The sequence below is a fragment of the Mustela nivalis genome (genome assembly GCF_964662115.1).
Source record: "Mustela nivalis genome assembly, chromosome: X".
In the NCBI taxonomy this organism is placed as follows: domain Eukaryota; kingdom Metazoa; phylum Chordata; class Mammalia; order Carnivora; family Mustelidae; genus Mustela; species Mustela nivalis.
The window spans coordinates 26,556,412-26,584,296 of record NC_139040.1 but is presented as its reverse complement, the minus strand read 5'-3'; the positions used below and the strand labels follow the sequence as shown (position 1 = coordinate 26,584,296).

The 27,885-nt window shown below is 41.7% G+C and overlaps 1 protein-coding gene across 7 annotated transcripts in view; it reads left to right on the top strand.

Annotated features, from left to right (window-relative positions):
* GRIA3 (glutamate ionotropic receptor AMPA type subunit 3) overlaps positions 1-27,885 on the top strand; it is a 286,267-nt gene that overhangs the window by 67,713 nt on the left and 190,669 nt on the right. For all 7 annotated transcript variants that reach the window (XR_014307019.1, XM_082716570.1, XM_082716569.1 and 4 more), the window contains one exon: positions 3,426-3,665. Coding sequence is in view for 6 of the 7 variants with exons in the window: in XM_082716570.1 (XP_082572696.1) it covers positions 3,426-3,665 (240 nt within the window). In the remaining variant the exon portion in view is untranslated. The remainder of the gene's footprint in view (positions 1-3,425; positions 3,666-27,885) is intronic.

The following is a 27,885-nucleotide window of genomic DNA, read 5'->3' as shown; positions in this document are numbered from 1 at the left end:
AAAACAAGCAAAAATAACATTATATTGCTTAGGGTGTGTGTGTGTGTGTGTGTGTGTCTTAAAAGACCAAGGTAATGATAAACACAAAATTCAGGATAGTTATGAGAGAGAGCCAGGAGGATGTCCAAACGGTGGGGTGGGTAAAATAGAGGGGAAGAGGAAGGTAAAAATAAAGTTCTCAGTAATGTTATAGTTCTTGGGTTGGTTGATGGTTTTATGGGTGTTCACTACCAGTGTTCATAAATCAATGAATGTCACAAGTATGAAAAGTTCATATCTAACCTAGTAATGATGAATTCTGTGCCCTTGAGTTTCAAAAACAATGATTATAAGAGCAATGCAAGATTTTTTTTATCAGCCAGAATCTCACTTCCATAACATACTTTTATTTTGTTTCCTTCCGATGTCAAGGGCTTTTTAAAACTCTAAGTGGATCACAGCCATAAGTTTGCCTCTCTTCAAGTGAATTTCCCCCAGTCAATTATTGTCCATAATTTAGTCAGATTGGAATTTTCCTCATTGGAAATACTTTGCGTTTCCCCACAAGATTATTTTTGTCTGGGGTTCATGGATCCTTATCTTGGGCCTTGCATGCTAGTTGTTATGGATCCAGGAATTACCAACTAACTCCTGAATAATGTTCACTGAAGGGCCATGATTGCTTGTTGCCAGAAAAAATACATGATCCTTAAATTTGAATTTCAGGTCAATAAAAAATAATTCTTGGGGACACATGGATACCTCAGTCAGTTAAGTGTCTGCCTTTGGCTCAGATCCTGATCCCAGGGCCCTGGGATTGAGTCCAGGGGAGCCTGCTTCTCCCTCTCCCTCTGCCCCTTCTTGCTCAGCAGGGAGCCTGCTTCTCCTTCTGCTTGACGCTCTCTCTCCCTTTGACAAATAAATAAAATATTTTTTAAAAAACAAATGATTATTTAGTATACGTATGAACTTGAGGCCTACAGAGTCCTCTCTTTTACTTACTAAATCTTTCGCTGCCTCATTTGGGCCAATAACTACTCTTTAATGTCATTATTGGATTTGCATCCCAGGGAGTGTGAGTTTTAGAGTCAGACTGAGTCCAGTTCAAATCCTGGCTCCTCCACTCAAGATACAGAACATTTTATCTCAGAATTCTCATCGATTAAATAGAAATATTAGCAATACACCATGAGGTTGTTGGGAATATTGGATATTTGTATAGTATTTAGCATAATTCCTGGTACATACTAAGCACTCAATGGCTATTATCATTATTTTTGTTGTTTTTATATAGAACATTATGTGCACCAGCTAAGATCTGACCTGGTACTGCAAAACTCTCTATTTACAGGATTAATTTGGGAACTGACCTTCCTTAGCATCTTCCTTGGTGATAACCAAGGCAAAGTGGCATCCTGCTTCTTGCTTTTTGTTTCTGAACACTTCTTTTGGCCCCCTGTCATGAAGTGCCCCAGATTTGTTTCTCTAATTGGTTTTCTCCTTTTAATATAAAGACCTATTTTATGTCTGTCTTTGGGAGGTCACTTAGAATTCCTCAAGTTGGAGGCTATGGTCTTCCCTGATGGGAGCCTGAATGATAGGTAATCACTTTTAATAATGCTATCCTTAAGCCAATGACTAATGAGTGTGGCTAACAAAGGGGAACAGCCCTTATCAATAACAGGTTTAAATAGAATGCAGGGACCCAGTTAAGCCCCCAGATATCTAAATTCCCAGACAGTCCCAGACACCATCTACTCTGACTACAGAGGAGAGTCCAAGCAAAATCTTCCCAGATAAACCTAGCCAACTCACAAAAACATGAAAAATAATAATAAATTATTGTTATAAATACATACATACATACTTGCAGGGAAAGCAAGATACCCTAGATATTGAGAACTCTCTGTTTCTCACAATCAGATCAAGAAATGAATTAAATTGGTTTTCCACTTGTCTCCCTCCTATATTCAACACCTTCCTTCTTTTTTGTGCCCAATGCCTTTACTCTTTCTCATGTCAGGAAAGACTCCAGACACTTTACATCCTCTTCTCTGATCCACCCTTCCCTCTCAAAACTTACCTGTTTATACACTCTCCCTGGTGTCTAACTGGACATAGGATATGTTAATTCATCTTTATTGTGAGAGAGAGAGATAGAGAGACAGAGAAAGAGAGAAGGGGGCAGGAGAGGCTGAAGGAGAAAGAGAGAGAGAGGGAATTTTAAGCAGGCTCCAAGTTCAGTGCAGAGCCTGCCATGGGACTTGATCTCACAAGCCTGAGATCATGACCTGAACCAAAATCAAGAGTCAGATGCTTAATCCACTGAGCCACCCAGGTGTCCCAGACATAATAATTCACCTTAGCATGCTAAAAACTTTAAAAGATCCTATTTAATACCCCTCCCAAACCATGGAGTTTTTTTCAACACTCTAAACCTAAAGAATAAGCCAAGCAGTGGCTTCCTAGCAGATAAGGGAGGCCATGCAGGATTCCTTAAATCACACCACATTATCAGCTGCCTGTTCTGTCTGCTTCGCATGAATGGAAGGGAGCAGTAGAGCAGATAATCTAAAGATCATTTCCACTTGGTTTGGGAATGCACCACACAGTGTTGTTGTAGCTGATTTGCTTTGCTAATTATGTTCTACTTAAGCTAATATTGAAATTGGTTCACATTTTTTAAGCTCATCTGGGCAAGAAGAGGGAAAATGTGGTAGTGTGGCCCACTTTGAAATGAAGGACATAAAAGTTCTATGTATGAGCTGATAGATCTAGAAGATAAATGCCCAAGGAACAAAATAGAACTTTGCCAGTTACACCTACCTCATGTGACTCCCTGAAAGGCCAGTCTTTCCAATGACCTGCCCAGAATCTGAACCTTCATTAGTAACCTTCATTAAGGGTCTTAATCATGACATAGGTATGGTTAAAGCAGTATGTAACCTAAGAGGAGTAACGCATTTCCTAGCAGACATATTAGCAATTTGTCTAAGTCATCAGTCCTTTTTGTCATCTAGTGGAAAAAGCACTGAAGTGGTGGGACACAAGATAATGGTACATTGATGGGGGCATGGGTACACTAAAAGACCATTGGGCAGCTGTGGCAGAAGTAAAAGAACACCAAGTGCCTTGTGGGTGAGCTGGAAGGGTTGCAGAAAGAGGGTAAGGCAAACTTCACCTCTTTTTTCCTGAATTTTCCTAGTTTCTTGCTCATGGTAGACAGAAAACATGCAACTCTATCAAATACATTCTTCACTTCTTTCCACTTTTCTTGCTGGGTAACTGGGCTTTCAAGGGCTTCTAAAGATTTCAGAGATCTTGGTTTTCCTTTGAGACATGTCCTTTAGAGCCAAAGCCTAACTATCCATTGTCTTTCCAACCCTATAAGCTGCAGCAAGGGACCATGGGGCTATTGAAATGTCTTGCTGTCTTTCTCATTGCAGTCTGCTCCCAGTTCTCAAGAGGGGTATATGCCATCTTTGGATTCTATGACCAGATGTCAATGAACACTCTGACCTCCTTCTGTGGGGCCCTGCACACATCCTTTGTGACGCCCAGCTTCCCCACTGATGCAGATGTGCAGTTTGTCATCCAGATGCGCCCAGCCTTGAAGGGTGCCATTCTGAGTCTGCTGGGTCACTACAAGTGGGAGAAGTTTGTGTACCTCTACGACACAGAAAGAGGTAAGAAGAGGCATCTGCTCTCCTCTTTAAATATTCATGTAACAGTGCTGTTCAACCCTCCTCAACTGATGTTTGTTCCCTTCTCGTTCAGTAAATACAATCTAATACTCTTTTAAACTGTATTTAAATTCAAAGTGAATTTAAATTAAGACCCCAAAACACCAATTCAATGGTCATATTAGAATCTAATTTTTCAAACTATATATGTCCTCTCACCCCCAGCCATGGAAAGAGGGTTGGGACTCTCCTGGCTGAGTCACTGTTGTTGAAAAAGCACCCTCTCCCCTCAAAATAATTTAAGTGGTCTACAATGCACAAAGTAAAAGCAGATTTATCCAAAATAGAGACAGGCTTAAGCTGGAAAGTTTCGGAAAATTAATCCTATCAGAGAAGGTAATTGTCCCCATTTCAAAGATTCAAAAACTAAAGCCCAAGAGGAAATGTGCTTTTTCACTCAGCCATTTAACCACAGAGCTGGGACTGGTGTCAATATCTCCTGCTTCTAGGGCTTGTTTTGCTAGATCACATTAAGTCTTCAGCTTACATGGCCTCAACAATTATCTGATGGAAATAATGAGCAGAGAGTAACTAAACTGGACTTTGGGAATGGATGTTTTTTCTAATAGTAAGAATAATAATAATATATTGAAGACACATTTTATTGAAACAATCTCAGATATTAAGGGTCTGATTCTAAATAGCATACAGTTAGGTGTATTTGTTAATTGTATAATGCATTATAATTCAGCCAAATAGACTCCTCAAAAGCCCAGTTATCTTTGAGGGGTTCCTCAGTAAAACCAAAGGATCCTATCACCATAAGATTCCAAAAAATAATGTTACTTTATCATTTGTTTGCCTGTAACTCTGCCTGTAGCCTGGGAATGATTCTTTCTGACTCAGAGAAGGAGGGAACAAATGGAAGGCTTGTCTGCCTGAGTGGTACCTGGAGAAGAGGTCTTTTCTAGGTAACTTAACTTGAAAGACTATTTTGGTTTTTCAGAAACCCAAAGAACTCCCTATATTTGCCTATGGTACTTACTTCTTTTTTTTTTTTTAAGTTTTATTTATTTATTTGACAGAGAGAGAACACAAGTAGGTAGAGCAGCAGGCAGAGGGAGAGGGAGGGGGGAGAAGCAGGTTCTTCGTTGAGCAGGGAACCTGATGCAGGGCTCAATCCCAGGACCCTGGGATCATGACCTGAGCCGAAGGCCACCAATTAATCGACTGAATCACCCAGGTTCCCCAACTTATTTCTAAAATATTATAGCTATCCTGAACCCAAAGCAAGAGACCTGAGTTCTAGTTCAAGATCTGCCATTTTAATGAGCTCTCTGACCTTGACTAATGCAATGGAGCTCTCTTGGCCTTGTCTTCTCTCCTAGGGCACTTCTTGTCTTAATGTAACGTTCTATGATTTTTTGAGATATTATACCAGACACAGAACACTTTGTGTCTTACTGCTAAACCTAACTCATATATTATTAGTTCATAAGTCAAGCAATTTTAAAAGTTGTTACCAACCCCCAGTGGTGTGTTTCAGATGCTTATATAATACAGTTCCAATGGGGGTGGACAGAAAAGAACGTTGGTGAAACCATTCATGAACAACATGGAACACTATCAAGTTGAATGCCACACTATAGACACTAATTGCTCTAAGAATTGTGAAAAGATATCACCCCAGCAAAGTAGAGTTTTCTGAGAAGGTTGGCTAGATGATCTAAGCTAGATGATCTAAGCTAGATGAAGTTGTAGATTGCAAAAGAAGAGGGAGGTATGGTTTGGAGAAGGGGAAAAGAGATGAACCAAGGGCAGAATCAGGAAGGAGTGCTGTGTGTTCACACAGAGCCTTGCCTGACAAGGATACAAAAATAGTTTCAACATTTGAATCCATAGTTTGCTAGATTCCATTGCATTTCATTTTCTCTCAAACACTGAGGATGAATTTGCCTATTTCTGTGTATTGCATATGGTATATTCCACTGTGTAACAATCTAAATTTCAGAATGGAAGTTTGTAAATCAGGCAGCTTCTCTCCTGAAAACTGTTGTAAACTAAATACCAGTTTTATTAACACTGTAACCCCCCATCTATTCAAAAGCAGAAGATAGAGCTCATGTGTTTTCTCCTCATCTCCCATGGCCTTTCTTCACCCATTAGTTGTCAATTGGAGGAAAGGAAGCAAAAGTCCATCTAGGTCTATTTCTCATCCCTGTCTCTTTTCTCAAATCATCTTACTAAATAGTTTGGACAGTTCTGTGGTCTAAGAGCCAAAAGAATCCTTTCCTATTCATACATATTTATAATTTTTTTCTTTATGGTCATTTAGCAGGTAGGACTGATCTGGTCTGCTTAAGAACTACTTTCTATAAACTTTTAGACTAACTTCCTCCTCTGAAAACCTTCTTAAAACACTGAACCAGGACCCTGTTCTAGTATTTCCAATGGCTTATATGGCCCACACTTGGGGAAAAAATGTAGTGTATTCTTCAAGACTCAACATAATTATGCCTCAGTCAACTAACAAACCTGTTGTCCATATGTTACCTAATGAGAACCTTCCACTGCAGCCAGCTCCCATTTTCTTTCTTTCTTTTTTTTTTAAAAGATTTTATTTATTTATTTGTTAGAGAGAGAGCGCATGAGCAAACACAAGCAGGGGGATCAGCAGGAAGAAGGAGAAGGAGGCTCCTCACAGAGCAAGGAGCCCAATGCAGCACTTGATCCCAGGATGCTGGGACCATGACCAGAGCAGACGCTTAACTGACTGAGTCACCCAGGTGTCCCATGCAGCTCCCATTTTCCATAGTTGCCCAAATGTGCCAGAACTATGCTTGGTCTCAGCAACTTCACTTCTACTACTACCTAGAATTCTCTCCATCTTGATTAGAAAATCCTGTCGGTCCTTCCATTTTTCAAAACCTACCTCAAACTCTACCTCTCCAAGGTAGCCATCCCTGGCCACTCCAGTTCATTGTCACTCACTCATTCATTTAGTCAGTCAGTCAGTGTTAGATCATAGGCATGGGTTCTGCACCTATCTTAATGGATAGGACCTAATTTTAAAAAGATTCTCAGTGATAGCCTCATTGAGAAGGGGCATTTAAGGTGAGAAATAATGGATTAGAAGGGACAGCCATGTGAAGAATAGAGGGAAGGAGTTTCAAGCAGTGGAAATAGCATGTGCAAAGACCCTGTAGCAGAGAAGTTTGGTATGTTTGAGGAAATGAAAGAAGACAAGTGTGGGTAAAGGAAAGTGAGGAGGTTGAGAGTGGCCTGAGATGAGACTGTAGAAGTAGACAGGAGGCAGAGGATAGCCATAGAAAATGAAAAGGAGCCATGGTAAGGAATACAAATTTTATTCTAACTTCAGTGGGAGGTCTTTGGAGGATTCTGAACAGGGGAGTCACATGATCTAAGTTTCTGTAGAGAATGGAATGTGGTACAAGAACAAAAGAAGGGAAGCTAATGAAAAGGCCACCATGGTTATCTAGGTGAGAAATTATGGGAGCTTAGAATAGGCTGGAGATGGAGAAAAGTGGATGAAATTGAAATACATTTGGGACACAGAATCAACAGAACTTGGGACAGGTTGACTGTGGGATATGAGGGAGAAGAAGGCTTCATGGATGACTGGTAGACTTTTGGCTTGAGGGACTGGGCAAAATGATAACTGTTTACTAAGGTGACTGAGCAGGAGGAGAACAAGTTTTGAGGAGCAAAGATCCTGCCTACCTCTGAACACCCACAGGACCCTTTTGTCCATGTCACTCACTTGGCACTTAACGTAAGTGTTCTCCATTGTTATTTCACTGAGTCTGCTGTATACCTTCCCAAGCTCCTCTCTCCAGTGTGATAACAAATAATTGGTTAGCACCTAGATTTATACTTTGTGTCTACAGTGGTACATAGCGTGGGCCTGGGGACATATTTAGTGTTTTTCCAATGCCATTACTGGTTATTCAAGAGTAAGCCCATGTCCATTTTTGTTGTTGGACTGAAAGAGAGAGAGACACACACAAAGCAGAGAAGGAAGGAAGGAAGGAAAGAAGGAAGAAAGGAAGGAAGTAAATGGGGGGAGGGAATTGGGAAGGAGGGAAGGGAAGGAAGAAAAAAGATGGGAAGGGAAGAAAGAGAGGAGAAAGTGAATCCAGTTTGTAAATCAAGCCATGAGGTACAGTTCTTTAAAATATTCAATAAAGCGTCTATTGTGTATTTCCTCATTTTCTACAATAATCTATTGCTTTCATAGTAAACATTTTGGGAGAAATTACAACCGTGAAATCAAATTTTAGAATATTTTAATTACATAAGAGTTAAATGGAAAATAGAGAGACAAAAGGGAATATGTCATTCAAGTAAGCTAAATATACAAATGATGTGACTCTACTGTATGAGGGTAGCGGTAAATGAGAAGCTGAGAAATGGGTTGTACAGTTGAGGTCATTTAAAAGATTTGTGGCACAATCAAGATAACATTGCCTCTGAAGTTATAAACAGCAAATGGATTTCAAGGCTTTCTTGGCTACACACAGATTTCTGCCTGCCAAGAAAGGTCTGGTTTTGTGCTTGCAGTCTTCACTTTGCTTTGTTACCAAAATACCATGTAGCTTCATTAATACAAAGTTGAAAATTCTGCTCTTGGTGCTGTATACAGAGAAATTCATTTCTTGGAAAAATTATGAGGTTGACTAAGTGAGATATCTGCCCCTTTGTACCCTCTCCTCTTTACCGACATCCCTTTTTTATTTACCCAGGGTTCCCCACTCTGTCATTTGTCTACACCTGCCCTCCCTGGTAGGAACAAAGCCTTGATCTCTCTGCCCCAACCTGCCTCTACACCTCCACAGAAACTTTCCTGTCCCACATTTTGTTTCCACTGACTAATAGACTCTCTTTGCAAGTAACAACACTTCAGCTGACCAATAGACTTTCTCTAGCAAGTGACAACACTTCAGCTGACCAATGTACTCATGCTAATTTCTCTATGGCTGTTAATGATGTGATGTGTTAGTGCATCCAGGGAAGAAATTTCTAGTCAGGTAAGAGCATTCTGTGGCATTAAACCCTAATCCAAAGCATGGCTTTCTGCTGCTGGCATCCCAGGCACCACAAGTCCAGTTGGGGAGGCCTCTTGCCCACACACCTTCCCACACAGAAAGTCCTAAAGCTATGCCAAGGAAGTGTTGTTGGTCTGAAACATGGTCACCTCTTCCAGTTTTCTGTTAGACCTGTTTTTTTGGGTGTAAGTGACCTAGTTCTCTGTGGTGCTAACATTTCCCCCAGAACAGCAACATACTTGAGAACTGCAGCCAGACTCTCTCGTGCCACTGACAACTCTCCTTGCCTTCAATGGGCACAGCCCACAGAGATGAAAGGTTCTGGCCCAGGCTGCAGCTCTCAGCTTAGATAATGAGATAATAGTTCTAAGTGCCCTTTGAGGCAACTAGTCCCTACCTTCTTGCCAGTGTTCAATAAACTCCTGCTGTTTCCCATTCTCAACCTGAAACTCCCTACTCAGTTCCCAAGTCACTCTCTGGAAGTCAACAGCCTTCTAACAGACCTTTCTATTTGCTCTAGAAAGTTGGGGCCGAAACATGGGTGGTGGCAACAGGTAGTCCATCAGTCACCAAGCAATTATTGGGCCTTTTCTAGTACTAGCTTGTGCCGGGCCACTGGTAGTATTTAAGAAAGACAGAATTAGCTGCTGCCTTAAAGAGTTCACAGTCCTGTTGCTGTAACAGTGATTTATCTCAAGGGCCTGGAAAAAAATTAATTTTTAACCCAACTGTTCCCTCATCCAATAATGACATGTGCATTCATTAGAGCAGACACCTTGTGAAAGATTAAAAGGGTCGCCAGATAACAAGGAAGATGGGAAAATGCTTGAAGAGCATGAGGGCTTAAGAGGTAAAGAGATTCCCCCCAGACAAGGATAAGGGGACCCTTCCTCACAGGAGTGTTTTCGGATTGACTGGGTTCAATGCCAGACACCTTCTTGTATGTTGTTGTTTACCACCTACTTATGCAACCTGGCTTCATCCCTCTCCTCCAGTTCTATATTCCCAAATAAAGTGCAGAATCTGTCTCCCCTCTATGTTTCTGTCTCTGTTTCTGTCTCTTGCTCTCCCTCCCTCCCTTCTTCCTGCTTTCCTTTCCCTTTTTACACACACACACACACACACACACACACACACAGAGGCATGCATGCATACACATACACACCCCAGTACCAATCAGTGGCACACATCAATAAATCCCTCTTATTGGCCTCATTTTATCATAAGATAAATCTGTTGGATAAGAGCAGCTGCCATTTTTTTTTTACAAGCACTTCCTATGCACTAGGCCATGAGTTTTTGGATTACCACACTGAATCCAAGCGGCAACCCTGTATCTTTACAAATGAGGAAACCAAGGCACAAAATGGCTGAATTATGGCTCCTAGGATCACACAGCTCAGTGTGCCAAAGTAGCAAAACCAGAATTTCAACCCAGGTCTGCCGCATTCACAGTCTATGCATGCTATTTGCTGCAATAACACTGCCTCCCACACTTCTAACATTTTAAAACTTCTACTACCTCTTCCCTTAGTCCTTCCTTCAGCCGTTCTTCAAAGTATCTGTTACCTCGACACTCCCTATCCTAGATGTCCTCCTATGGATATAGTCCAGGGGTTGATTTCCTTCATAAAGCCTGGTGTCCACAAATGAACACCAGAAGTCGTGGTCCTGGAGTTCCAAGATCCCAGATAGGCAGCAGATCAAAAATCCAGGTTAAGTGGTGCCTGGGCGGTTCAGTTGTTAAGCATCTTCCTTTGGATCAGGTCAAGATCCCAGGGTCCTGGGGTTGAGCCCCACCTCGGGCTCCCTGTTCAATGGAGAGTCTGCTTCTCTCTCTCCCTCTGCTGCTTCCCCTGCTTGTGCGCGCTCTCTCTCTCTATCTCTTTATCTCTCTATCTCTTTCTCTTGCTCTCTCTATCTCTGCCAAATAAATATACATACAAATAAATAAATAAATAAAATCATTTTTAAAAATCCAGGTTAAGGGGCAAATGAGTAGTAAAAATAGCAAATGCAGCCGGGTGGGTGGCTCAAACCCTTAGAGTGCTGTGATGGGGACATGGCTCTGAGGCAAAGTGAACTCAGAGATTCCTCTCTGAGTAAGAAGCAGTTCCCAGAGCAGAGAAAGATCTGAAACTGCAGGTCCTCATCAGTATGGTGCCATTTTTGCCTGGAGAAGAAGAAAGCAAGGAGAGACAGATGATAGGTTCTACCACGGCTACTTGGCAGGAACGTGAAGAAAATGGTTTCAGGTAACTTGATGTAAGAAAAGAGAAGAGAAGAGAAGAGAAGAGAAGAGAAGAGAAGAGAAGAAGAAAAAGATAAAAGGATAAAGAACAAACTATCGTGGATTTTTTTTTTTCTCCTCCACTTTAAGAACTGAGTAAAAGATGTGCGAAGGTAACAGATGGCTCCAATTCTAGTCATGTCCATTTGCCTTCTGGGAAAAGCAAAGCCAAGAGAGTTTTTATTGAAATTCAAGCTACTTTTTACATCTGAATAAATTAGGAAGGCCCAGAGAGTATGTTATGCTGTGAGAGACAGACACTAAATTCCCCTGTTTGAGTGGCAATAATCGGGGTTGACAGTACTTGAGACATTTGGTAGCTTCTGCGGCCTGCCTAATCTATTGTGATGAGTCCTCAACTGTGAGAGCATCTTGAGAGCCTGCGCAATAATAACAGTGAATGACTATTTGGACTGGATTGTGAATAAAAGACCACACATATGTCTGTAATGAGAATTTCATTGAAAATGAAAATACCGAAGCTGTCATATTTTTTAATGCTTCGATTTGCACATCCTTGACTGCTTTGGGGCATAAAAAGAGAAAGTGCAGAGCAATTTGTTGTCAGCTCTTGAAATAAATTATCATTTAAACACTTCCTCTCCACAAAGGTTATTAGCTTAGTAGCTTGTTCCTAGGGTTGAACCATCAGTAGGGGAAAAAAAAAATCACAAGACATTAAACTACCCTTTCAAAAGCTGAATATTAGTTACTGTGGAAATTGTTCTCTCAGTGGCTTAACATATTTTGCTGTAGCTCTCCAGTGCTACAGATTAGACTGCAGCGACTATTAATAAATACTGTCATATTTTACAGCTGTCACGCAAAGCTGAAAAAAGGCTTCGCTGTGATTAGATCCTGTTTACTGTAATATTTCCAGCTCAGCCTCAGAAAGGCAGTTTTCCTATAAAGGTATTTTCCATAAGTAGAATATTTCTCCATCAGACAACATGACTAATTTTAATGTATCATTAACTCCTTGGTAGCAGTGAATTTGAGGTTGAATTGACTTCACAGCCAGAGATCCATTCCTCTCCAGAGACACAGTAAGCTCAACTGTCAAATCTTTTCTTTTGGGTTATCCTTCATATTCAGAGATGGTGTGGCCATGGGGAGATGTGCTCCAAGTCATCACCCTCCCCCCCGACCCTGCAGCACACAGATGCAGAAGGACAAATTTGTACCAGTTTATCTACCTTCTTTTGCCTTGTCCCTCTTGTGACCAATTGCATTGTTTGCAAGGCAGCAGGTCAGGATTTAGGGCAGGAATGACACTTCGGTGGGCTAGCTTGAAATTCTGCGTCGTGAGCTTAAATGCCATCATAAGAACAAAAGAAATAAATCTCCAGCCCCCCTACCATGCATTAGCTGTTTGGAATGGGATTCACATCTCTGAAGAAAGGAGGTGACAGCTGGCAGGGTTGCTTTTGTTCTGACCTTCCATTGCTTTTCATCCAGCTCCTTGAGAAATTAACCCTCACTAAACTGAGTATCTAGTTTTTGATGAGTGGGTGGCCCTGACGCTATTGAGGGTTAGCTGATGTATTCTGTAAATTCAGAGTGGAGCTGGAGAGGTCCTTGAGAACGCTCTTCTAAATGTTCCTTGGGGGAAGAAAGAGACTGTGTGGCGTAGACCTACAACTGCGGTTTTAAGATTTGTCCCCTGGAGCCCCTTTAGAAAACAAAACCTGGGCAGGAGTGCTGTGGAGGTTAAACAAAAGAATGCATGTACTGTCTTTAGCACCAAGCTGGACATAGTAATGTGCTCAATAAATGTTACCTCTTTTTATTTTATTATCATTATAGAACAGTGATCCTCAGTGAGGAGAGAAGGTGATTTGGCCTCCCGCAGGGACATCTGGCCCTGTCTAGAGACATTTTCAGTAGTGGGAAGAGGCCAGGAATGCTGCTAAACATCCTATAGCACACAGGACAGTACCCACCCCCAAAAGAATTATCTGGAACGAAATATCAAGAGTGTCAAGGTAGCAGCAGGGTCAAAGGACAGATGGTTGCAGAAACTCCTCAAGGGGTTGTCAGTGAACCAATCTAGCATTTACTGAGTCTCTCTTACTGTGCCTGGATTGGTGTTTAGAACTAGCAGTTTCAATAGGAGGTAGAGCCTTCAGCTTTGAAGAGCTTCTATTATGGTCAGCGAAACAGGATAAGATTAATGCACATGAAATAGAGAGAAGGGTAAAACAGCATAAGGCCAGAGCTAGATTGTGTAGTACAGATTTGAAGTATCGTGGGAATCCAAATAAGAAAGAGTTCACAATTGGCAAGATGGACACATCATGGAAGGCTCAACAGAAGAAGTTAGACATTTTTCTAAGCCCATCACCCAACTAGCAATGACCTTGCCTTGATTGCTAAGGCCAAGCTGGCATCTAGAACCAAAACAACATGGCATTCCCATCAATGCTCCCAAACGTCAGAGCTCAGGGCAAGAAACACAATTAAAAGAGAAACCAAAAAAAGAAACAATGTCCTTTTTACTAAATGGAAAGCAATTACAGAGCTGTTTGAAAATAGGCAGTAAACAAAAGGAGGGAGGAAAATACTGGCATAATTCCATTCCCCTCCCCCCAACTAATCCTGTAGCAAAAGTGCAATTTGCAACAAAATCAACAGTGCTCTCTCCCTCTCTCTTGCAGTCAAACACACTGTTTGGCATCAGTACCACTACACAGGATGCTTTAGCAGAAAAGTGAACGGAAGCAAGGAAGACAGGATATGAGTGGGAAGTTAAGGTGGAGCACGGCTTGCTCCACCCTGACCTCCCCTCTCCCCACCGTGCCCCCTCCCCCGCTTCCCCCCTTCCCAATCTCTATGGAGCGCCTTCATTTAGGAGGAAAGTGGGGGCCCTAACACAGACTACATCCCTCCCCATCTCCCTGGATCCTTTCTGTCAATAAGTTTCCAGTGTCGGCTGCTATCCTGCTTTGTCGACTCCACAAACGATCTGATTAATTCTCTGGTGCTAACTGCCTCAGCGGGCTTTCTCAGCAGTAGAAAAGAGGCTAATTAAGATCATGTCAGGCGAAGAGGCTGACAGGTTATGTTCCTGGGCCACACGGAACTTTTAGAGGGCGCTTCAACTCCACTGCAGGCAGGCCGTGCTTGGCCAGACACTGACTCTATCATAGCCTTTGAATTTATTTCCACCAATTCCTGTGTCAACGGGCTTCCATTTTGTCAAGGATTTACGTCCTTCTCCTTGGGGTAATGAGCTGCCACTGTGTTTGCTCTCAATCACATTATTTCAGCTCCCTTTCATTTGAATTTTTAATATGCTTATAAACAAAGATAACAATTAATAGTGGGGTCATTTTCCCACCTAAATCATGTGTGCGAGAGTGTGTGCAAGAGACACAGAGAGAGGGAGAGGCTGTGTGTGTGTGCGTGTGTGTGTGTGTGTGTCTGTCTGTCTGTCTTATCAGCATATAGCCCATAGAGGTGAGTTTAGGACAAGTAAAGGAAGCCCTACTTCTCACAGCAGGTAGAAAATGGAGGAAACATATGGAACTCATTACACCAAATGGTGGATTAGACTGAAAACAAAAATAGCTTCTCTCTCCCCCCAATAAAAGCTTAGGTGAATTCATGGATGACAGACTGATAGTTATTAAAAGAAAGAGATGTTTGGAGATTTCTCAAAACTGAGGTCACCACAAACTGCACAGCAGACTTCAGGGGCCATACGTGCCTTCTCATAAGCAAATAGTCACACAGAGTGCCTTGTGGGGGAGGGTTATCAAGACTCCACTATGCATCTAGTCCACTATGAGATTATCAAGAGTCCACTATGCATCTTGGAAGTGGAGAGGAATGCTGAGAAATAGGGAAATGTTCTTCAGGACGATTCTGTCTATTCTCATGAAATTAGAGTCTCCAACCGCAGCAAGAACGACATCCTATTGTGCAAGGTGATTGGCCCAGCTAAAGATGTTGAAGAAAACCACCATCAAACCAGAATTAGTCCCATGCCTAACTCTGCCACTAAGTAGCAGTGTGATCCTGGGCAAGTCACAGAGCCTTTCTGGTCCTCAGATCCCACATCTGCAAAATGAGAGAGTGGATTCCATCATTCTTCAACTAAAAATTGCTGAGTGTAGCAGTTGTGTGTCAAGGACATTACTAGGGTTGTAGAAGCAAATGGAATAGAGTGCCTAGCCTTAAGCAGCTCACAGCTTCAAAGGGAAGCAAAGACGTGTAAATAAGTAGAATCTACAGCAATTCTTTTAGGTTCTAAAATTCTGTGGGCTATCATAGCACTTCCATTTCTTCCTCTCCTTTTCCCCATAATGAAACCAGAACTCCTTTTCAAATTACCAATCTTAGGAAGGGCTATAGGGACCTAAATATTCGCCCACATCAGCTTTAGACATTAGCCAAACACCTTCAGCATGCTCACATTTCCTTCTTGCTCACCCTTTAGTGCCCAGCCCTTAACCTTTCCCGGAGTCTGCTGGGCAGAAGAGAAAAGGAAACAAAGCCAGGTTGGTAGATTAGGATGTCCAGTAGCTCTTAAAACCCTTCATGATAGATCTCATAGGTTTTCTTCTAACAAGGTTTGTTGGAATTTTCAGCAGTCCCTCCTCCCCTTACTTAAGGCCTCTACTGCCAGCACCTTTCAATTTCTTAAACCATAGTTCCACACAGCGCTCAAGCTTCTGTGAAATGAGTGCATTCCTGCCAAAAATGATATGGATTTAGGATAATAATGCAGCTTTGTTTCTTGCTTTGTTTCCAAATTTTGTAAAGATTCGGAATGGTTCACTCAGCAAAGACAGTTACAGTTTCACATGGACTTTCCGGAGGATCTCCCCAAGTCTAGATCTGCCTGTCTCATCTCCCCCTACAACTTTTATTTTGATGTCCCACTGGGACCTCAAACTCAACATGCTGAATTCTCCGAATTTATCATGTTCCTAGAAAATTCTCTCCTCCACCTGTGTTCCCAGGCCCCATGAATGGCACTGCCCAGCTTCTCGAAGCAAAAACTTCATCCTTGAATCTTCCCTCTTTGGAGTTCCTCACACTTATCACCAAGACGTTCTTCAGCATTCCCACCACCACTGACTTAAGTGCAATCTGCCATCACCTCCTGCACCATCCTCCTAATGGATCTCCCTCATCTTACCCCCTCCACTACCACCAGGCTGCAGTCTTCCCTTCCTGTCACTCACCTGCCTAAAGGCTTTCATTGGTGTCCTGTAACTCCTAGCATTGCATCCTAGCTTCTTACCAGGGCTCAGAAGGTCCAACATGGTCCGACTCCAACCTGTTTTCCTAGCCTCATCTCCTCCCATTTCTTATCCAATACCACTCTACACTCTAGCCACCTGGAACTATGCTACTTTCAATAGGCCATAGGTGCTATACTTTTCATATTTAGCCTCCATGCCTTTGCATATGATTTCAAAATACTGTTCCAACTTTCTGGCACTCAACCCCTTCACTCCACTCCCCCACCTTTACACACACACACACACACACACACACACACACACACACACTTCATCTGCTAAATGATACATACTTCAAAACTCTGCTCAAATATTCACTTCCCCAGGCCTAGGTGTCCCAGGTTGCCTGTCCTGTGTCCTCATAGTATTTTGTATATGCCTCTAGTATAGATCTGATCATACTATAGTATTATTATCTGTTTATGTCTTTATCCTCCTCAAAAGACCGTGAACTTACTGAAGATTGTTGTCTTACTCATCTCTGCCAGCACTATGTTAAGTGCTGAGTATAATATAGTACCTGGATGATTATTATTATTTGTAAGTTGAACAAATGAATGAGTGAATAACAGAACCTTCACTAAAAACAAAATGGGAGATTTGAAGGGCCTTGAGGAGCTGGTGAAGAAGAATTTGGTTGGACTGTATATTCTCAGATTGTACATTAGATGTTACCCACCTACCTCTTATATATTGGGCTCATACTCACTTTGAGTCCTTCTGTGACCCAATCTCTTCGCCAAAGATATCATCTTCCTTTAAAAACAAATTTTTTTTTAAGATTTTATTTATTTATTTGACAGAGAAATCACAAGTAGATGGAGAGGCAGACAGAGAGAGAGAGAGGGAAGCAGGCTCCCTGCTGAGCAGAGAGCCCGATGCGGGGCTCGATCCCAGGACCCTGAGATCACGACCTGAGCCGAAGGCAGCGGCTTAACCCCCTGAGCCACCCAGGCGCCCCTAAAAACAAATTTTTTAAAAAAAGGTATCACCTATCTGGTCAAATCAACTTGGAAGCAGAATGAATATTCTAGTGCTAGGAACTTAAGTTGTAGGTCTCTGGCTGAAGGACAACTCTCTAGGGCAGTAGATGGTCCCTGAGTCTCAGCCAATACAGAGTCATTAACATTTGAGGAAACTCAAGGCTAGGGTAGAGATACTGTACTATTTTATACCAACAATGTTGTTCAGAGATCCACATGAATTCTCTAAAGACAGGAGGAACCTGATATTAATTCCCACAGCTCCCAATGAAAAAGTAAATAAAGCAAATAATTTCAAAGTGTCTGTGTAGACAATGTGACAAGGATGAGAGGTAACCTGAGAGTCAATGCAGTCAGTTCTCAATTATCCATACAAGATGAAGTGAGCCAGGTACAGATAAGCCAAAAGGCATTTCTGTGGGCATGGAATAGTGCCTTTTTTTAAAAAAAGATTTTATTTATTTATTTGACAGATGGAGATCACAAGTAGACAGAGAAACAGGCAGAGAGAGAGGATGAAGCAGGCTCCCCGCTGAGCAGAGAGCCCGATGTGGGGCTCGATCCCAGCACCCTAGAATCATGACCTGAGCTGAAGGCAGAGGCTTTAACCCATTGAGCCACTGAGGTGCCCAGAATTGTGCCTTTTTATAACAGATTTTCCTTCTTGTTTCCATACTACTTAGGCTTGGCTGAACATGGAAATAAAGGGAGGTACCCTAGGAGAAGGGAACTTTAAAGATGTTCTTTCAATTATAAATTCTCCCAAAGGCAGGAAGCACACTTTTGAGGAAGTGGTGGGAATAGAATATAAAATAGTTATGTGGAGAAATAGAAGTGGATAAAGGGGGACACAGAAGAAAAGATAGGGAGGGCCGTGAATCTGAGGCAAAAAGGGGTGATCTCAAGGCCCCCAAAACAAACTTTGCTGATCTTAAAATGACAGCCTTATTCCTGAAACCATAATGACTGGCAGACATAAATCAGGAACAAAGACCACTGACACTAAACATTGTATACCTGGTAATTTTTGCTAAAGAGATTTGAAGTGGGGCTTTATATTGTTTAAGAAATTGAAAATAATTGCATCAGCTATAAAATTTCCAGGTTTCAATAAGCAAACTGCAGAATTATTACACAGAAGCATTTTAACCTCTAAGAGGCTGAGAAAAAGCCTCTAAAGCATAGTCAGGTCTCTTCCTTTCTTGGGAAGCCTTGGTAGAGGTGTATTCCTCCTGAAAATCCTTGAGAGGAAATAACTGGATTCCATTTGACACAGGATAGCAGGAAGCTGTACAGTATTATTTGCCAAAACTAACCATTGTTTTTCATTTTTTCTCTTTTCAACAATATAAGTGTATTACGGCTTGCCAATAAGATGGTAACTTTCAAGAGTAAGCACTAAGGCTTATCTAAGTGATTTTTTTTTATCCTGCCATTTTTATCTAGCACAGTGCTGGATAGTAGCACACAAAAAAATTTAGATGTCAAGCTGGAGAAGTCTTTAAATTTCCTAAGTCTGAGGTTTCAGGTTCTGAAAAATGGATTGGCCCCATATTTTGTTGAGTTGGTAAGTCTCCTAATCTGTAATTCTACTTAAAATGTGGGATTCCAAAAATCTAAAGGCTAGCCACAGATTTATCATATTAAGCCTTTTCTACTCTGTCTCAATGCTTTTATCTAATAATGGCAGTAATATACTTTGCACCCTATCTCACATGAGTAAAGAGGAATGGCATAATGACGTAAGCTAAAATCAAATGCTAAGCATGACTGCGCAACTGCCTACAACTCAAAAAACTCTGTAGATAAGTGGTTAAGATGCAAGATAGGCTCACTGTCTGTGCCCACAGAGTTACAGAGCTTTCTGCAAGGTTTTACCCAACAAAACTGAAAGAGCATGCACCTTTCCACATTCTGGGTGTACTCACCTACCTGGAGGATCCAGCCAGTTCTATCCCTTATTTGCATCCATTAGCAGGTCAACAAGCCACTGCATTAAATGGGAATAGTCCACAAATGCTCATCAGACCAGTGGTTCCATGACACACTCTCCGGGGCCGTACCATGGCTAGCAGGAATGGCCACAGGCTCTAGGCTCTGGGTTGTATGCCCTCTTCCTTTCCCTTAGATTGAGAGAATCCTTGTAGTTAATTCACAAGACTATTGCACAGATCACATCCAAGAAAGATGCGTAGACCAGTTCCTGGCATATAGTTTGCATTCTTTCAGTGTCAGCCATTATTATTAGGCTCTTAGTAGGGTCACAGGGAAGAGGTGAGGACTGAGACACGGAATGAAGATCCTAGGCTGCCCTATGTGGTCTCTTTTGTACATTTCGGCAACCCTGCTCACCTTTCCACTGTGCTAATTTGGGTTCTCCTCCATCAGAATCAGAGCCTGTCCCTAGGAAAGGAGTGAGGAAGCTTATTTACTTCACACAGGGGCACGAAGGACTAATGCACAACTTCACACAGACATCTTGTGTTTTTCGGCAAGTGCAGAAAGCTTCAGGCCCCAGGAAGGAAGCTTTGCCTCAGGAATTATGATATGGTTGATGGAGGATTCTCCAGAGATGGAGAATGTCTTCCTACGGTCCTAACTTCATAGCCAGCCCCCATCTCTTCCACATATTGCTACGGTTAGGCCCATTGCTGAAGAGAAGGGAAGGATTAGAAGAGCTGGACCAGCACATTTTAGTGGTTTTACTGGGCACATGTTCTGGAGAATAATAAAACAGAAGATGGCATTCTCTTCATTCATAAGCAAATCAAAATGCCTAAAGGCAACTTAAGCTGAACACAAAACCTCTTTGGAAAACCTTAAAGCCAGTGGCTGCACCAAAAATATATCCATATTTTCATTTTTTAATAAGCTGACAGAAAGTGGAGCATATGTCTTTTCTTACATATGTTAGGCTCTCTTGGATTCATAGTATGCATACGGAATGCTAGAATCATGAAGCAAAGCTCGGTTTATGGTCTTACATTTGTTTGGCTTAAAGTCGGCCACTGCTGGGAAAGGGAGGAATGGCCAGGTTCTTTTTGCAGGTTCCCTTCCAGTGTCTCCCTGCACCTGCAGGAGCATTCCCTGCAGCCATGGCCATGGGACTGGATGGACCCAGTCATTTCTGTGCATCACCCATGAGGAGGGGCATGAAAAGAAAGTGAAGAACAACAGAGAGCATGGGGGAATCTCTGGTCATTGGGGGAGAGATTGTGCAAAGGATTCTTTCTGTGGCCTTAGAGATAAACGGGTAAGATAGAAAAACTACCCTCACTAACAAATCTAGTCAGCATCCTCCAAACACCGGCTTCCTCATCACTTTATCTTTAGGGGTTGTCCCCACCAAGCAGACATTCAAAAGTCTATGGTACAGTGGCCATATCTTCTGAACACAGAAATAGGACACATGGTCTAACAATATGTTTTCTTTTCTTTCTGGTTTTTCCAAGGCAGACCTAAGGATTTTAGTCCCAGTTCTGACATTGATAAGCTGCATGAACCTGGGCAAAAACCTCTCTAAGTATCTGTAAAGTGGCAATCATTAAAGAATCTGCCCAATTGGACTATTAACAAAAACTTAATGAGATAAGGTGGAAATGGTTAGCGGTGCCCAATAAACAGAAATCACCCAATAAATGGTAGCTATTATTACTTATGGTAATAATCAAAATTTTGCAAATACATCGACATAAAACCACATTTAGTTACTAACTTCAAGGAAAAGAGATGCGTGAAATTTGGCCTGCCCCAGAAAATCCTAGATGTCTTATCATTCGATCTATAGGTACTGCTTCCCCTTCAGTTTAGCAAGGCATAGAAAGAAGGCAACCTTCTCACTGACCTCATAATTCCTCATAGCTACCGATAAGCTATTTAGAGCTCTGTGAATCTGATTTCTTTCCTAGCCCCTATCTTTTGTGCTCTTTGAATGTTCCAACTTGAAATTAGAGAAATATCTCCATAAACTATTTGCTTGTATGAGCTCAGCTAATATGTCACTGAGTGATCGAAATTATTGCATAACTGGAACCCACCAAAATGGAAGAGCAGTTATTTTCATTAACATTGTTCAAAAGAAAACCTGCCATTTTACACTTCCAAGCATTGTCCCCATCTTTTGTCTTCATTCACGCCCTGTGAGGAAGGCCCTGCGGGTGTATCATTGCTGGTTTTCAGACACAAAAAAATCCATATTCCCTAAAAAAGGAAGTGACTTGTCAAAGGTCACACAGCTAATAAGTAATGAAAACAGGACTCAGGTCCGAGTTTCCTAACACCCAGTCCCATGACCCTTCCATTCCACCTGCCTGCGGCATGATTTTAATTCAAAAGATTATTTCCTCACTGACAATAATAGACTCAGGCTTTAGGTGGGGGGTTGGGGGCTAATGAGTAATAGTTCTTTGGATTAGTATCCTCCTTTGACTTAGCATTTGCTAAGTGCCAGGCTCTGCACTGAACCTTTTCAATACACCATATCCTTTCATCTCACTGCACTTCTACAGGGAGATACTTATGATCCTCATTTTACAGATAAGGAAGTAGAGGCACAGCAGAGGTGAAGTGTTTTGCTTAACGCCATACTCCTCATGAGTGCTGAAGCTCGTTCTAGATGTCCTGTTTCCTAACTCCCAGTCAAGTGTTCTTTCTACTACTCCACATTGACAGGAACTTCCAGCTCTCTTATTAACAAGGAAAGGATGTTATTTTTAAAGATGCTTTAGGGCAAAAAGATAAGCCAGTCCTCTCTCAATTTCTCATACTGATAGAGAAGTACAGAAAGCAGGCAAATCACACCTAATCCCAAAGCCCTGACTGCGCAGCTGTGGAAGGACAGCTAGGGACACAGAATTCAGCAGAGAGGACTCAGGGTAGGGATACATCACCTCTTACCTGCTCAAGCCCTAGGCTCCAGTCACAGATGATTCTCAACCAAATAGAAGAGCAAAGTAGGGGGAGTCAGTCTCTTCCTCCCTTCCTCCCGTGGGGAGCTTAGGGCCCTGCTCTGGTTCTAATCTATCCCACGCCCCTTACCACAATCATCCTTGCTCCCCTCTCCCTAGAATTCTGCTAGATGTCTGGAGTGAAGTCCCAAGTTCTTGTGGCTGGGGAGGATAATGGTTGCACACCTCAGTGACATTTGCTTTTTAAGAAGTGCCTTCTAGGCCTTTACCTTCTGGGTGTCTGAATTGGGGGCTGCAGAACCAGCTCTGCCCATAGCCCTCTCCCAACCAAAGCTGACGAGAGGATAGCCAGTTAGGAGGGGGATTGAGTATGGATGGCTATCCTCATTTTCTTGCTTCCAGAAATTTTTTCCCTGAGGATACAAATGAGTGCAAACCACCCTAAAGACAGGAAAGGTGAAGTTCCATGTGCACATTTAGACCAGGAAAGGGAAAAATCAGTTCATTATTTCAAGACCTCTTGAGATGCTGTAAATACACAGTCAACACAGAACAAAGATCTCTTTTTCCACCCCTTACATTATTTATGTGCCATCTAAAAATTACATGCCCGTTCTCTTTCCAGCGCTGAGAGAGAGAAACATGCATATTCATGATCTGATAAATATTTAAGTGGGATTTATTTAAATGAGAGAGTCCATTTACAAACATTCCCTGGCTCTGAGATCTTATCCTGGGCACACAGAGGGAGGATAATTTCCTCTGGTAGATTCAAAACCTCCGCTGGCCACCTGCCCCCCTAAACTTGGAGCTCTTCCTTGAGAACTGGTGAATGCTACCCGCATTATTTCCAGGCCTGCCTTCCTCCTCTGAGCTCTTGCCATAGGATCAGTTCTTGGCAAAATGCTAGAACTAGCATTTTATTGGGGGGTGGGGGGGCAGGTTAGTCCCAACTTTCTTTGCCTAGGCACTTCCTCCTCCCCACTCTAGCCCCACAGCTGCTACCACCACTGATATCCCCGGCCTTCCTAGGGTCCACCCCTCCAGCTAAGGGATGACAGTTCTGTGATGCACCAAGTAACGAGGACTGTGCTACCTTTCCCAGGAGGACATGCATTTTAATACTAAAGCATTTTGTCAGCACTCATTTCCAATGCATGTATACATACAGTGTTTTCTTTGCTCCTCCAAACAATCCTATGAGACTCCCAAGGCAAGAATGCTTTTCTCCATCTTAGAGATGAAGAAATAAAAGGACAGCCTGCTTGCCCAACTTAAGTCACAGGGCTAGTGAGTTGCAGAGTTAGGACTTGAACTCTGGTCTGGCTCTTAGCTCTGAACTCTTTTCATGACATAGAGCTGCCTCTCATCTAGGAAGGATGCCTAGAGATATAGTAATGGCAACCCAAAGGGAGGACTCATGGTGACCTCTTGGGCATTGTGGCTGTCGGAGGGGAAGTATTTGGGGATGCCTGGGACTATACTCAACACCTCTTCAGCCCTACTGTATTAGTGACTTTCTACATGTGAACTTAATTCTGGGTTCCTGGGCACCACCCTGGCTCTAGGTCTAGCTAGTCCTACCCCATCCATCTTCCTCACTCCCTAATTCTATTTGCCTGTTGTGTATCTCATTTTATCTAGATGTCATGAGCTGATCTGTGAATTCACTTGTAGAGCAAATCTGGGCAAGGAGTAAGTATTTGTACTTAATGGCTCAATGTATAATACCTCCCGGGTCATACACACGTTTCACCAGAAGCTTCTAATGCCTTAAGTGAAGGACACTGTGTATGGCAAAGACTTCAAGCAATGAGCCAAGAGAGCAAGGGCAATATCATTGTGCAAATGAACTGCACAGTTCTCTAACTTACACTACCAAAGTGACCATCTATGTTCTGTTTAATTTACAGTTGCCAGATAAAAACCAGGATGTCCAGCTAAATTTGATTTTCAGATAACAATTTTTTTTAGTATAAGTATGTCCCAAATATTGCATTGGATGTACTCACACTTACAATTATTCATTGTTTATTCTACATTCAAATCTCCTGGGCTTCTTGTTTTGTTTTGTTTTGTTTTTGTTTTGTTTTGTTTTGTTTTGTTTTGTTTTGTTAAATCTGTCAACCACAGCTTAAACTATAAGACCTGGCCTGCTGAGAATTTTCATCAAAACAGTGCCAACTGGGCATTTGCTGGCTTGTGACACTTCATTGTGATTGATCCTATAGCACATGACATTGTGCTGGAGGGCTGAGAGCTGGTGAGAGAGGACGAGCAAAGGCAGCCATGGGAAAAGAAACATGTCCCAGTCAGCCCCATGACACTGGTCTTAGTCATTTGTACATGACATAAAAGTAATGTCACTAGGCCTTCTTAGGAAGTATAGTCAGTACTATTCGCCTCTCATTCCCAACTCCTCCCTGCCACAGCCATCTGCTGTGTTCTTCTGCTCTTTGAAAAAGGAACAAGTTTTGGCAAATGCCAAGCTTTGCGTTTTCCGCGGGTGATCTGGGGCTCAGAAGGCATATTGCAAGCAAACAGCAAGGAGGGCCGGAGGGGCGTGGCCAGGCTGCGGCACAGCCCGCAGGGCTGCCCAAATGTAATTAAACACCAGGCGCGGACCTCAGGAGTAACAGTGGGAAGAGTTCCATGGCCAAAAAATATTAGGGTAGTGAAGTGGAGAATGTTTACAAGCCTAATTAGCAATTTGCACAACTGCAGAGTTAAAAAATTCTGCTAGTGTCAGACAGCTTTGTGGACTGACTATGGAAGTTGAACTGGACCCAAGAGAGGGGCAGCACGGGGATCTTGCTAGTTGGCCAAGTTCAATGACGAAGGCACTTACTAAGAAGTTCAAACTGAAGAAATGACCAGATTAGGGCATGAACAGTGGAGAGGTTCATTTCCCAGACAATACTAGAGGCAAAAGAAGGCACACTCTGGAAATTGAGCTTTTGAGTAGTAATAATAATAATGACAGAATAGTGATGATAATAATGATAGTAAGCATGATAGCAAGCCTTAAAGCATTCATTTTCCTCAAACGCACACATTGAGTGTGTGAAACAAAGAAAGCTAGTATAAACCTTCATTTTAGAAATGAGAGACAAAGGCCCAGGGGGGGGAGTGACTTACTTAAGGTCACAGAGCAGGTCAGCAGCAGTCTCCTCACTCCCAATCCAGCGCTGCATCCACTATCCAAAGATGCTTTTCTAGAGATTCTAAACTGGTTCAGTTTTTTTTCCTCCACATTCTTTTTTGTTTCCTGATCCATTTAGTCCAGTTTAATCTTGTTTTTATTGAGGCAAGAACATTTCATATGAGATCTACCCTCTTAAAAAAATTTGAAGTGCACGATATGGTATTGTTAACTACAGGCACAGTGTTAGACAGCAGAACTCTAGAACTTACTTGTCTTGTATAACTTCATACCCTTAAACAGCAACTCCCCATTTCCCCTTCTCTCCAGCCCCTGGCAACCACCATTCTACTCTGCTTCTGAGTTTGACTCTATTTCTTTAAGTAAGTGGGATCATGCAGTATTCATCCTTTTGAGACTGGCTAATTTCACTTAGTGTAATGTCCTACAAGTTAATCCATGTTGACACATACGGAAGAATTTCCTTGTCTTTAAAGGCTGAATAATATTCCATTGTAAGAACATAACACATTTTGTTTACCCATTCATCTGTCAATGGACATTTAGGTTGTTTCTATATCTTGGTTGTTGTGAATAATACTGAACACAGGCATGAAGATATCTCTGAGATCCTGCATTTACTTTGTTTGGATATGTACCCATAAGTGGGATTGCCAAATCATATGGTAGTTCTATTTTTAATTTTTTGAAACTCCAAACTGTTTTCCATAACATCACCATTTTTAAATTCCCACCAATAGTGTACAAGGGTGCTAATTGCTCCACATCCTCATGAGTATTTATCTTTTCAGTTTGTTATTGTTTTCTTTGTTTTTTTTAATAATAGCCATCCTGAAGGTATGCGCTGATATCTCACTATGGTATGGATTTGCATTTTCCTGAGGATTAGTGATATTGAGGATCTTTTTATATGCTAGTTGAGCATTTGTATATCTTCTTTGGAGAAATATCTATTCAAGTCCTTGCCCATTTTTAAAAAAGATTTTATTTATTTATTTATTTATTTATTTATTTATTTAGCTTGAGTGGGGGTAGGGACTAGGGGGGGATGTACAGAGGCAGAAGGAGAGATAGAATCTTCAAGCAGACTCCACACTGAGTGCCGAGACTGACAGAGGACTTAATCCCATGACCCTGAGATCATGACCTGAGCTGAAATTAAGAGTTGTGTGCTCATCCGACTGAGCCATGCAGGGACACATTTTTTAAATCAGGTCATTTGGTTGTTTTATTATTCCCCATTTTTAAAATCAGGTTATTTGGTTGCTTTATTATTGAGGTGAAGGAGTTTCTTGTACATATTGGATATTAATCTCTTATCAGATATATGGTTTACAAATATTTTCTCTCCTCCTACAGATTGTGTTTTCACTCTATTGATTGTTTCCTTTGCTGGGGAGAAGTTTTTTTAGTTTGATATAGACCCCTTTAGTGCTTTTGGTGTCATATCCAAGAAATCATTGCTTAGGATTTACAGACTCAGTGCAATCCATATCAATCCATATTTTCTTCAGAAATAGAAAAATCTCCCAAAAATCATATGGAACAACAAAAGATCAAAATAGTGAGAACAATCTTGAGAAAGAAGAACAAAGCTGGAGTCATTACACTTCCTGATTTCAAAATATATACAAAGCTATAGTAAGTAAAACCAGTATGGTACTGGCATAAAAACAGACATACACACCAGTGGAACAGAATAGAGAGCTCAGAAATAAACCCTTGGATATAGTCAACTGATCTTTGACAAGGGTGTCAAGAACACACAATGGGGAAAGGATAGTTTCTTCAACAAATGATGTTGAAAAAACTAGATATCCTCATAAAGAAGACTGAAGTGGGACCCTTATTTTACACCATACATAAAAATCAACTCAAAATGGATTGAAGATTTAAATGTAAGATCCCAAACTGTGAAACTCCTAGAAGAAAACATAGAGAAAAAAAACTTTATAATATTGGTCTATGCAATGATTTCTCCTCTACATTTGTGTTCTTCTAGAGCATTTTTTTTTTACTTCCAGAACCTTCTGGTTCCCTGCTTTTGAAGTTCACTTGGAAAATGGTCACTCAGTCCCCTCTCCCTACTGCCTATTCCTCTGCCTTAGGAAAACTTTTTCCATCCTCTCCATAAATTCCCATAGTGAGGTAATGATTTTCCATATATTGCATTCTTTAATTGACAGAGACTCAGTGGAGTCCTATAAAACAGCTGAGCAACATGGAACCCCTTCCTCTTTCTCCCTGACTCAGCCATGAGCAGATGAAGATTCTAAAATTCTGCTGAGGTGTGCCTACTGTGGACCAGGCACTGTGCTGAAATGGTACATGAACTTTAACTCATTTCATAGTGTAGTGCTCCCTCGTGTAGGCACTGTGATAGTTCCCATTTTGCAAGCAAGGATCCTGAGGTTCAGAGAGCTTCAGTGATATTCTTAGGGTGACACAGCTAGTAAGTGACATGTGGAATTTGAATCTAAGCAATCTATTTTTAGTGTCTGTGCTCCTAGTCTTATGTGATCCCCTTGACAATAGCTGACATACTGCTGCCATAGTACGTTT